This window comes from Stegodyphus dumicola, chromosome 3 (genome assembly GCF_044657685.1).
Source record: "Stegodyphus dumicola isolate Sdum_Otavi_A_Nest chromosome 3, ASM4465768v1".
NCBI lineage: Eukaryota > Metazoa > Arthropoda > Arachnida > Araneae > Eresidae > Stegodyphus > Stegodyphus dumicola.
Genome location: NC_140770.1, coordinates 149,131,145 through 149,144,513, shown reverse-complemented (window position 1 = coordinate 149,144,513; position 13,369 = coordinate 149,131,145). Strand labels below are relative to the sequence as shown.

Sequence of the window (13,369 nt, the reverse complement as noted above, 5' to 3'; positions counted from 1 at the left end):
AAAGCTGAGGCGTGCCGATAGCTGATTGATTGCAGTGAGATGACGTCATGTCTACTTCAGGTATAAGTATCTCGCGTCGCTCTGGCTTATTCCTTCTGGTTCCTGTTTTATTGCTCTGTGGTGTGTCGTTTCCAGCCCCCATTGGAAGACAATATTGCGATGTGTGCAGTCCAGTGATAAGTGCCGTGGTTCCAGTCCGAAAGATGACTTTTTCTGGAGCTTGAAAAGCGGCAACAATGTGAGCAACTGCCGTGGGTGGCATAGGCAGCATCTTCAATACAAGTGTTTTTCAAGAATTAGCGCAAAGTTTTTCCAAGCTGTGTTTTCTTGTGTGTAATTACAGTGAGCGGCTTTTTGCCGGTTTAAGTTCTCTCAAGGATTTAGTTTAATTTTTCAGGTGCCTTCTTGACCACAAAGCATGCATTTATTGATAGTGAAGCGAATTTCATTATAACCGCGTAGTTTCTGTTTAGTGATATTTTTTTCGCATATTGAATGGCAGTATTTAGAGATCAGGTAAAATATTTACTGTGTCTTTAATAGTGTAACATTCTTTAAAGGAAAAACCAGTGGGGTTAATGGTAATCAATTAAGTCTAATTTTTTTATAGTGATTATGTTATACTCTTTAAGTTTATGATATTGATTAAATTTATTCATTGTGTTTTTATTTTTATATATTGTTAATAAATTGGTTAAGTTTAAAACTTTTGTCTTCGATGTCTGCACAGTATATAACCTTATGGAGCTTCTATTGCTACTTCTGCTAAATAATTTTTTTTTACAACTTTAAACTTTACTTTTGCATCAGTAATATATGCTTTACGCATGCGCGCATTGAAAGAAATGTTTAATAAAGTAAACAGATAAACATTAAGGGTTTTTTTTGTAAATTTTGATACCCTTTAGATCATAATTGCTTTTTATTTCATAAATTATGGTTTCATATTTTTAATTTTATAATTTCTGCATGCTATCTTACCAGATTTAAACTGATGATCTATAATCTGGAAAAACCGATAATCTGGAATCGCCGAAGTCCCGACAAGTCTGGATTAAAGACTTTTGACTGTATATAATAATTATTAATTATAGTACTATTATAATAATTATTATTGTGAAATACTATAATAAATTATAATAGTTATTACACACTGGTTTTCAAAAATTAAGGAAAAATAACAAAAGCAGAAATAACTCATTCAAAAATAAGCCAATCCATATAAAATTCGAGTATGTTGTCAGATATAAGTTTCAGAGTAAAACTGCAGTATGCAAACAGAATACATCACCTGCAAGGAATATAAAATTGCATCTCTGAGAGCAAGCCTACAAATTTTGCTGTAATAGTGAGATAAGAAATTTGGGATAACCAATTTGTAATAATGACCTCCAGGCATGATTTGGCCGAAGAACTGCAACGGAGAGCTATTGGGAGACTAGAGGCAAGGCAGAAGTATTGACAGAAGTGGCCAGGTGACTAAATATGAGGCAAAGTCAACCGTGCATACAAAGCTTTACAAAGCTAACCTGCAAGTGAGGTGACCAGCCATTTGCATGCTGCTTACATCACATCATAGAAGGGAACATTTGATATGGGCAAGTCAATGTGACCACTAGACGGCTGATCAATGGAGGGCTTTACGGATGAGTTTAGGTTCAGCCCCCAAAGATATAGTAGGTGTTATTTGATTTGGATAGAACATGGAATCCATTATCATCCATCAAACATCCGTAAAAGAGGTGTAGACGGAGGATCTGTATTTGGGGCGGTATCTCTTTGGGTGGACACACAGACTTCCATGTCTTTCCACGTGGAACCAAGTTTGCTCATACCTATAAGGATGACATCTTTGATGCTTATATGCACCCTTAACTTGGGCAAAGGGTGATGATTTCCTGCTACAGGACAACAATGCTAGACCACACAAGGCCTACATCATGGATTATTATCTTCAGCAGCAAAAAATGCAGCACAGAGTGGCCAGCTTGATCACCAGCATGAATCCTATCTAGCATGTTTGAGATGCTCTAGGAAAACATATAGCTGGTCTCAATCCTGCTCTTCAGACCCTTGCCACTTCTGCTTGCAAATGCTTTGCAAGAGCAATGGCTCTCACTTCATGCAGAACTGATAGACAGCATCGCACATTGCTATATATCCTGTATTGCTTCTAGGGAAGATCATACTCCATATTGAAGGTAATTTTCCTATACAAAACTGGCACATCCGATTTTTTCATTTTATACTTATGCTAATTTCTACAGCACAATTATCACCTGATAATTTCTTTTCAAGTTATTTTATGCCCTACTCTGTGTTGTATACCATAGGTCAGCTTCATTAAATTCTATAAGTAACTTTTTGAATAATTGCCATTTTTGTGATTTTCCTTAATTAATGATAACAAGTGTATTAGAATTCATAGTAATGAAAATTATACAATAAAATATAATTAAATAGTTATAAAAAATTATTATACAACATCATTTATTACACTGTAAAATTATACAATAAAATATAATTAAATAATTATAAAAAATTATTATATGTCATTTATTACACTGTCATAAAATTATGTATATTCAGCAAAATTAAGCTTTGAAAACACTCATACTGATACTAAAATAAATAAATGCACAAAACTAAATGGAATCAAATTGTTAATTACAAATGATAATTAATATATTATTTTAGAACACTTAAAAGTAATTTTCTGCCTTCTCATATCAATGCTCTTGGATATGCAATGAAAATGAACAGTGAAAAAAAATCTCTACTACATAATTTATGTCACATCCACCCTATTTTGTCAATAAATTGGTCTAAATGACGCATGTGTATTTGTGCTCATGGTCAGGTTGGTGCATGTCAAAAAAATTCCAAAATAAAAGGTTCTAAAGATGGGAAGAAAATATATATTAACTGTATTTACAAAATAGCTGAAAAAAATTACCAGTTATAACTTCCACTACATTGGGAAGATCATTATCCATCTTCATTTTATCTTTTCTAACTGGATAAGGATAAAACTGATGCCAACTATTAAGAAGATTCGTCATGTTTGTATCACTGTACTTGTAACCAACACCAGTCAGTTTACCTTCCATACCATACGGACTTAAAATTACTGAAAAGACAAATTTATTGAATAAATATTAATATAAAATGGAGAAAATATTTTTACTATGTTAAGCATGTACTAAGACAATTTTTAGGAAAATACTTTATTCAAAAAATGAACAGCAAAGGAATATCTACGAAAAATAACAAAAGTGATAGAAATGAGCTGAAACAATAATACTTAAAGCAAAATATACATGCACACTAACATCACAACAAATAACAATAAAACATTAATAAAAGAAAATAATTTTCAGCTTAAAAATAGGTTTAGAAAGGCTTTATTTAAAAACAGCTAACAAAATTTTGATACTTTTGATGAAAAAAAGGTAAGCTAAAATTTATTTCATAGTAGTATGATTATGATGCTTAGCAATAAACATGCGTTTCCAGTAATTTATAATAATAGAAATAATCTTAGCTGCTTAACAATGAACAAAGTAATACAATATTGTATCCATGTACAGAGTCCCAGATCTGGAACACAGCCTGGACTTCGGCAATTCTGGATTTATATATCAGTTTAAATCTAGTAAAATAACATGTAGACATGGCAACACTGAGCTTCACTGACTGTTTAGGTCAGATAGCCCACCACAACAACTCAAGGGTCAAAAGTATGATTGCAGTCATGGTAGATAATCATCATCAATACAACATCAATAACCATACTTTCACCAGCCATGGTGTGATCACCTAACCAACATGTGTTTGAAAGGACATGTAGGATTCTCACTTAGTCCAAAGTCACATTTATGGCATGCCAGTTTAATTTGAGTATTATAGTCTCCACTCCTTGATTTTGTAATGGGGGAAGGGGAATTTGTGTGCGGAGGGGTGAGTTAGGATAGGAGAATTTCCAAATTTCAAACTTTGTAGCGTATCAATCTGAGGCTTCCTCCCCCCCCCCGAAAAAAAAAAGCTACAATCACAATTCTACAGCAAACATGGTTTACAATCAAACCTCTCTGAATACAGTAAAATGTCTGATTAATTTTCTTCCAAATATTATATTAGTTTATGCTTTTATAGTAAGCCTTCAAACATATGAAGAATATATTTGATGATGAATTGTATCCATGTAATGATATAATATATAAATTTAAAATAAAGTAATTAAAAGTAAGCCTAAAATTTTTTTCATTCACTGTTTTTAAATTGAATTTGTGTTCCTTGGAGATGGTATATGGAAAGTTTTCTTATTATAAATTATTATGAATTATATATACATACCTGCCAACCTCTAAAGATAAAAATTCAGAAGATTTCTCCAAAATAAGAACACGACGAATTAATATCCTGCTTTGATATTAAAAAAATAACAATTTATACAAATAGAAAAAAGAAAATTGTACTTACATTAGTAAATCTCAATTAAGTAGTAACTAAAAAATTTATTAGGAAACAAAAAACAAGAACTTAATGTTACACAAAAAAATTATTGCAATGAATTTAGAGTGCATTTTTTGGCTTTAGCCAAAAATTCTTTGGAAAATTTCCTGTCATAACAATTAGTTTCCTCATAACATTTAACAAAGTTGGTTTTCGGAATCTTATATGCCGACAAATTTGATGGGATCTGTGGTTTTGTTTTGGTCTCTTCGTGGAAATATTTTAGCAATGCATCCCACTGCTCAATAAACCTTCCTAGTGCTCTGCCTAAGGATAACCATCTCGTGCATACATGTTTCAGAATTTTTCTTGTTTCACTAGAGCACAGTTCTTGGAAATTCTTTAGGTTTTCTTTCCTTTTTACACTTTTTTCCAGATAGAAAAACACATCAATCAGAAGCTGGTCAATATTTAATGGTAAAGCAGCTGCAGCTTTTTCTGCTGCCAAATTAATTAAGTGGCATGGGCATCCAATAAAAATTAATTCATTTTGTTATTTTTTGAGGAAAGAGGTTACACCCTTTTTGTCACCCACCATGACATGAGCATTATCTGCACCAAATGAAATGCAGTTTGATATTGGGATGTTAAGTTGTTTTAACTCATTAATTACCAAGGAGGCAATATTTTTCCCCGTAGCAAATATGTGACAACGATGGGGTAAAGCTTCTAATCGCTGTCGTTGCTGATTGACACCGAAAATGCTGAATTCTGGAGTGCAGCTATCGTTTTAATTTGTGCATCGCAAGCAATTTCGTTCATAATAGAAGATGTTTTCGTGCAAGCACAAGCATATTTCTGAGCAACCTTGGAGTCGGGAAACATCCATCTGAAAAGTTGACAGGCGTGATCGGCAGCGCTTAACGGCACGTTGTGTTCGATGAGGAATGCAGTAAACAAACACTCTGCCAAAATGACATTGGCATCCGAATTCATAGCTGAATTTGAAAAAAAAATCATCCACTTTCTTAGACGTTGTCGAAGCCAAAGCATTGACTTCATGCTTTTTAGACTTAACATGCTTCACAATGTCGCTTCTTCCATCGTGTCTTATTATGAAGTGACACACGCACACGTTGCAAAATGCATAGTTATTTCCTTTGAAGGATTCTTTAATTGTTGGAAATTCGGCTTTGTAGGCAGACCGAAAATATTGAGAATACGGTTTTTTTTAACTCATTTCGTAACAACGACGTATTAAGAAAATTCGTAGCACGTGCAAACAAAAAAAAAAAAAAAAAAAGCAGAATGCGACAATCCACGCTCGCTGAGTAATTCCCTTGCTGCTGAAACGAACTCGAAAAAAATAATCTGGCGCCCACAAAAAAAAAAGAGTGGGAGAAACAAGTTCAGCGCATTGGATTGGCTGGTTAAGCGGCGAGTTGGGAGAAACCGCAGGTTACTGGATTCGAAGTAGTCGGTAGTTGGCAGTAAAAAACGATGCAATTGGCAAAAATCGCTGAATTGGCTAAAATTTCGACAAAAATCACTAAAAACACTTGAAAAAGGAAAAAAATCATAAAAAATGGATTACGATCGTAAAATCGTAAAGACAAATGCATTTTCGTAAAAATTACGAAAATTCGGAAAAGTTGGCAGGTATGTATATATATATTTCATAATTACAAAATAATTTTTTCAAAAACAAAATATAATCATGCCTAATATTTTTGTGCATTAAGCTGCTGAAAAATTATCAGTAAAGACAAAGTAAGAAATTTAGATAAATGCACAAAACTAAATGGAATCAAATAGTTAATTGTTTATAACTAATTAATTTAATTTTTCACAAAGACCAAAAATTGAATTCATAAGTAATAAATTTCAAATAATCCTATAAATGCAAAAAAGAATTTAAAAAATGTTAAAATGAAAACTCTTTAAACAAGCAATACCCCAATTCAAAAAATCAGTGAAATTTAAAGAAAAACGAACATAATAGAAGAGGAATTCAAACAACTTTAATGCCACTTCATCAGGAGGAGGAACAATGAAATCAATTGAAATCTCTATTCCAGAAAAATCCTTGCTTTTCTGTATCCAGAATTAGTATATAAACCATTTCAATGCATTTTAATCATAATAGTTCATCCGAACATTCTGGCCCCTCCCCAAAGAAAGGAAAAAACTAATTAAATCTTGTATCTTAAATAAAGAGAATTCTATTTAAAGAATTGAAAATGTAAGTGAAATAATAAAATACTAAAATATTTCAGTGATAAGGTCAAATCAAAATTTTACCTTTAAACAAATAGCACATAATCCAAAGAATTTTAAAAATGAAATTATACAATTTTAGTGAAAAGACATAATTAAAACTCACAAGAAGTAATTAACAACTTAAGCACTTTCTTTAGAACACAATCGAAACTATGAATGAGATCGTTACAGTAGTGACGTATAGGTTTGCCATTTTTGACTTCAGTGGCGAAACTAAAATACCTTAGAAAGTATTCACTCAAAAGGCTAAAAATTGGAACAAAAGATGGAGTTTTGAAACCAAAATAAAAACTTTTTGATACTTCTATGAAAATTTTTATTAATTTTAACAAACAAAAAGATTACTTTACTAGTTAAATGAAATTTAAGTAAATTCTGACTCTTTTAAAACAAAAACGGCAATAATGAAGATCATTCACTGTAAAACTTTAAATCAGTTTTAAAATCAATTATTCTTTAAAAATAGTCGACTCCAAAAGGTGCCCACAGAGTTTTTAATGATTATTTTGCAGATATCAGTAGAAGAATCCATAAAGTTAAATTTTAGATTTTTAAATTTGTTTATTTAAAATTACAGAAAAAGGTAAAAGAAAGCTTGAAAAAGGAAGTAAAGGAACATTGTTAAAAAAGCAAAAAGTCTTCACGTCATGGGCTTATCATGACGACCTTGAATATAGAAGGCCCTTATTTAATAACAGAATAGTAATTAAGAGAAAAAAATAAAATCATATAAACCCTTTAAAACATCCTTCTTTATCCTTCTCTTTTGGAGCTTTCAGATAAAAAAATTCATACTTTTAAAAAGCATTATAGGGTGTAGACTACTCCAGATTTCTTTAAAGGACTATTAATGAATTTTAAAGGAATTTCATTTTCTTTTGAAATTTTGGTGAGAATTAGAATTTTTTTATTTGTGTTTCAATTTCAGGGCAAACTTTTTTAATTCTGCTAATTTGGTTATTAATAGTATTTGCAATAACTTTTTTAGATATGTTGGAGTTCCAATTTATAAGTTTTATTAGTAGAAAAATTAAAATCTTTTCTTTTATCAAAAAGTTTAATTTCTGTTAGATTATGAATACTTAGATCAACATTAACTATTTTTGTTTGGTTTTTATTTGGTAGTTTAAAGTCAAAACAGCAATGCTAAAGTAAATAGATTTGCTTCAAAAATTTTAATTCTACTGTTAATTAGTTAATAGCAGATGTTAAACTCTCAAATAAATTACAATGTTTATTAAAACTTCTTATTTAGATAAAAGTTTCAGATAAATATTTTACCTTTAACACCTTTATGCTGTGTCTGTGCTGCAGTTATATGGCACTTACTCAAGGAATAAATGGATGATGTCAATCTTGCATCAATACTAGCACAAACAGTACTTTCCCCATGCAAGAAGAAATGAAAACCAAAAGCTATTTGATTTCTATAAAAAATTAGTCAAAGATTATATTAAATAACAAGGCTTTTAAATACTGATTTTTACAAAGATTAGTTTTTTTAAAAAAAATCCTTACTTTTTTTTGCTGCAAATAAGATTTTGAGGTTCAATGAAAAATTTTCCTAATCGTGTATATCCCTGGGAAAGTAAACACCTAAAATGAAAAGAGAGAGAAAATTTAAATACAGTTACAAAGAATAATAATATATATTTACAAATTAAAATACCATAAGTGAAATGCTTGCACTCGGATGAAACAGAAAATATAAAATTAATAGCTCAGATAGAGAATTTAATTTCCTAATTACACAAAAAAGCATAAAAAATATTATATCAATTAAAATCCATCACAACAAATAATTAGATATTTTTCATAAAATTTAATACATAAAAAATAACGTGATGATCTTACTTCTCTCATAAAGAAACAAATTATTAATTACTTACACTCAAGCCTGAAATTAAGAAATATATACAGTCAAAAGTCGTTAATTCGGACACCCATAATTCGGACCTCAAAGCTACAAACTTTCTGCGCATGCGTAATACCTTTATGCAAGCGTTTATGCACGCGAGTTTAATGTATAATGGAAAGTATAAGCTAAGCTAAAATTCTAATTATATATTTCAGTTATTGTTGCAGACTGCATTGTTCCTTAGTCTTCGAATTGAAACCGGCTTATTATTTTTTGCAGACTGTTACAGCAATTTTATAAAAGTAAGTTGAACTTTCGATTATATCAAAAAGAACTTCCGATTCTGGAGCTGCCAAAGGATCTACAAAGCGAAAGCATGTTTCGATGACCATCAAACAAAAAGTGGAATTGCTGCAAAAAATGGAGGCATATCCTTTGATTCTCTAATCATTCCGAAATATGTTTATCAATTTCACGCTGCTCTGCGGGGGGGAGGATGACGCAGCACGCAATGAACAGGAAGTTGATCTGTCAGCACTATCCTTATCTTCAGGGCAGATGTTTTTATTTTATCCCACTGATAATTCCTTACTAAGTGTAGTATTTCATATCGATGTACTCTGTTTTTGATATGATTTAAATCGAATTCCTCCTCATTATAAATATCATGAATACACAAATAGTTTTCTGGTTGCAATTTTCTAATTTCGACTGCTTTATGCATGCGCGCATTGAAAGAAAGCAGTTTGCTTTTCTGCTAATGTAGAAGGTTTTTCAGAGACTTTTATAGGTGTCTCATCTGAAATACATGTTTTTAAGTCCTCTTGATATGTTTTCCAACTTCTGTTCATATTCAGTAAGAGATCTTTGTGAATTGGATCAGTCATTGGATTTTTTTAGCCATATTTTTCACATGAGGTTTCTTTAGAAGCCATTAAATCATATTTAATAGTCTGCACTGCATCTAGGGAATCAATCTTAAGAGAGGTTCTATAGTCAGTGACAAGTGTATCCATTAAGTTGAATGCACTTTCCACTAATGAGCCATGGAAGCAGCTAAGGCAGGCTTTGACCAATTTAGCCAATGTAGGATACTTATAATCATTTGTGAAATCATCTTTTAAATTAAAAACTTTAGACCAATATTTATCAATTGTACACTTGACTTGATTTCCACTTTCATCAGATGTGTAGAGCATTTCTTTGGTGATATCAATATCACTCTGGTATAACCTTATTCCAGCTTCTACTTTTGACTTTTCATTATCACTAAAAATATGGGACATAAAAGATGATAATTTTTCAAAAGCTAATATTGTACTGGTTTTACCTCTTAGCTCTGGATCTAATGCTGTAAAACTAATTAGATATGAATTTCTAAGGGGTAATTTCTGTTTCATATGCTGTGCTGTATTACTATAAGCTTTCATCAGAGAAATTTGGAATTCTTTTGCTTTTGGATGATTTTTTGATAATTTCTTCAGGAGAGTGGAAGCTTCTGCACCAGTAAATATTACTTTGCTAGGTAGATGGAATTCTGGATTTGTGATATCAACCTTTAATAAATCATTATAAGATGTGCACTCTATATTTTCTGGCTTCATAAAAAAAGAGAAAAATTTTGCCATCAATTTATAAATACTGGAATGTATTAAATGAAGCATTGCTTTTTTTTGTTGTTTCAAATAATTTAATACATGTGTTGAACTCTGGTAATACTGCTGAATATAATGCCATGTGCAATAAAGTTTTGTTTTGTATAACAAATAACCCATTTAGTATTCTTTTTTTCCGAGCTAAAGCATCCTTTGTCAGTTGTTGGGAATGCAAGCAAGAATACACCCCTTCAACAATTTTTTTCTGAGCTGCAGAAATATTTCTTTTATTGTATACAGTTTCAACATAAGAAAAATAATCCCCTTTATCAGTTTTATCCAAGTAGTGAAAATAAAATGCAATAAGAGCATCCCACAGATCTTTGATTTTTTCTAAAACACATAAAATGTACACCCACCTATGGTCTGGTCTCTTCAAGGGCTTAAGTTTTTTAATGGCAAGGGATTCACAGATTTTGAAAAAAATTTCTCTTTTACTGCAGCTTTTCGTATCAAAATAGATGTCATCAAACAAATCTTCTAAGTATCTATCAAAACATGAAGCAAATTTTTTTGTACAGTTATTAGCTGTGTGACATGTGTCACCATCAATATCTAATAAGTGTGGTGCTTTGTTTGATCATAGTCTGGTTTCAACACCCTTTTTTTTTCCACGCATGGTGTTACACGACTCCATTAATACACTAATTAAGTTTGCCCATGGAATATTATTTTCTTCAATAGTATTAACAACTGCTTTAAAAACAGCTTCTAAATTGCAAGATTCCATCTTTAGAGATGCAAAATGATGAACTACAACTTCATTTTGATTGTTGTCATAAAACTGCACCAATATTGCCAGTATACTTTCTTGAGCATTGCTAGTACTTTCATCCAAATTTAGAGAAAATGCAGTCTCCTTTAAAGTTTTAATGATATTTTCCTTAATAGTTTTTGCGAGCCCATATTTCATCTCATAACATGCAGTAGTCCTGGACATTTCCAATGAGTTTAGTGCCGTCTGATCGCGGCTCAACTGTTTGCAGAGTTCAATTAAATTGGGAGCTACATTGAAAGAAAGAGAATTCTCGGCGATAAACGAAGTTATTAATACCTCTTGGCGTGCTTTTCTTGTCACTATATCCAATGGCCGAGCATCAGTCTCCAGTAAGTCATCAGTATTTTTTGAATTAGGATAATTACTTAAAGTCATTGAATGTCTAAATGCACTTTGAATATTTTATGTGCGTCACAGTTTTAGAATGATTTGTGAAAGCCTTGAATCCTTCCCCACCATACGTCAGCAGTGAGTTACAAAAAACACAATATGCTTGTCCAGCAACATTTATTTTCTTGCACCATGTGCCGATGATATCCCCATTACCATCTCTCCGTTCAATCCAATTCCACCTAAATGCATTCCGGACACCTTCTTCTAATTGTATAATATCACTATTTATATCGAGAAATTTCATAGTGAAATTCTCTTGCGTACATAAATAAAAAAATATTTCAATAAACGAAACGAAAAATTTACATGTGCATCAATAAATGAAATGAAAATTTTACACAGCGGAGAAAAAAAAGTTGAGAAGCGATCAATGACAAATAGCTAATACCGCAAAAAATTCCCCTTCTCTACTTATTGGCGCCACGCCAGGAGAGATAAGACCTTTGAACCCAGAGTCACGTGATCGCACATCGAAGGTCGAACGAAGTCTCTCCCTTTTTTTTCTGCCGCACCTACTTGCCGAAAAGAATCCAGAAGAGAATGTCCGAGAACCGGGGGAATGAGTCATAACTCGCAATAAGGAAAGAACAAAAAAGAAGTTTTTTCCCCCTTTTCACGCATTATCACTGCCTTTGGAGAAAGAAAGGAAAAGTTTTCATCACACACACTGACCCTGCGTTTTCTGCTTTCAAAGCAAACAAAATTACCCAGATCAAAATAAATAATTAATTATTATTCCTACTTCCTTTTGAACGACGATCCGGGGATCGAAGTTCAAAATCCCCGGAGCACAAACACCCCTGTATTAGGAAAGTGTACGTTGGCGCCAAATTATTTTGGAATTCAAAATTTGACGAATTTTTTAATGGCAATGAAAGCACTAAGATGTGATTTTTAAACATAAATAGAAAGGCAACTTTTAAGTTTTGCAGTAGTGAAATGCCGTTATTTTGTGTAAAAAGAATAGTAAAATGAGATAACAGTTTTGCAAGTAAAAACACACTCCTATCTATGTAATTCATCATAAAATAGTAGAATCAACAATTCTTGTAAATAATTATTGAGTAAATAAATATATACACTTATCAGATCGGCGCAGAGCGAAGTGAGTTTTAAATGTAAACAAAATAGCAAATTTTTGCTTACAGTGGTAAACAGCGATTATTATGTGTAAACAGAATAGTAAATGAAATTGATTAAATGATAAATAAACGTTGTAGAATTCAACACGCTAAACTACTTTCGTTCAAAACTTTAATTATTCCATATCTTTCGACTACCACATGCAAGAAACAAAGCTAAAAAATAATAATAATTAACTAAATAAAATAAAATAAAAACATTCATAACTTCACGTCATCTGAAATCTAACATTCTCCCACCAACAATAACATAACCTTCTGCAAAAATTTATATAAATATAATAACAAATGCAGTATTTCAAAATTAATTTTTTTCCTTTTTTTTTTTTTAAATCTTCTGGCTACACTAAATTTGCACTCTTACAATTACCGAAATAAAGCTGTAGATTTGCCACAAGAAAACATACAGTCGGAAACCACAACCAAATAAAAATCGCGCCAAATAAAAAGCTCTCGCCAAGTTTGGTGCTCACCCCAATTATGGAATATTAACCGATAAAACTATAAATAGTTCTTGTTAAAACATTAAAATGTCAATAAAAATGTTGGAATTTTTTATGCATTTTTAAAAATTGCAAAATACAGAGTGTTTATAAAGTCCCGGACCCATTTTGATGTTTAATAACCCATAAAATAATGATGATATAAACAAACGGTACTCTTCTGTTTCGAGGGCCGTAAAAAATCGCCAAACTATTGTTGATGCCAAGGCTGCCAGAAATAACTGCGGCAAGAAAGGAAGTACAGTCAAAAGTCGTTAATCTGGACTAGTCGGGACTTCGGCGATTCCGGATTATCGATTTTTCCG

General features: G+C 31.6%; 1 protein-coding gene across 1 annotated transcript in view; it reads right to left on the bottom strand.

The window, feature by feature from the left end:
* The window catches only part of LOC118197102 (mediator of RNA polymerase II transcription subunit 13-like), a 189,829-nt gene that overhangs the window by 163,300 nt on the left and 13,160 nt on the right, over positions 1 to 13,369 (bottom strand). Inside the window, exons 4-6 of the mRNA XM_085813454.1 lie at positions 8,254 to 8,331; positions 8,017 to 8,162; positions 2,957 to 3,130 (exon numbers count right to left, since the gene is read on the bottom strand). Coding sequence (XP_085669580.1) covers positions 2,957 to 3,130; positions 8,017 to 8,162; positions 8,254 to 8,331 — 398 coding nt within the window. The remainder of the gene's footprint in view (positions 1 to 2,956; positions 3,131 to 8,016; positions 8,163 to 8,253; positions 8,332 to 13,369) is intronic.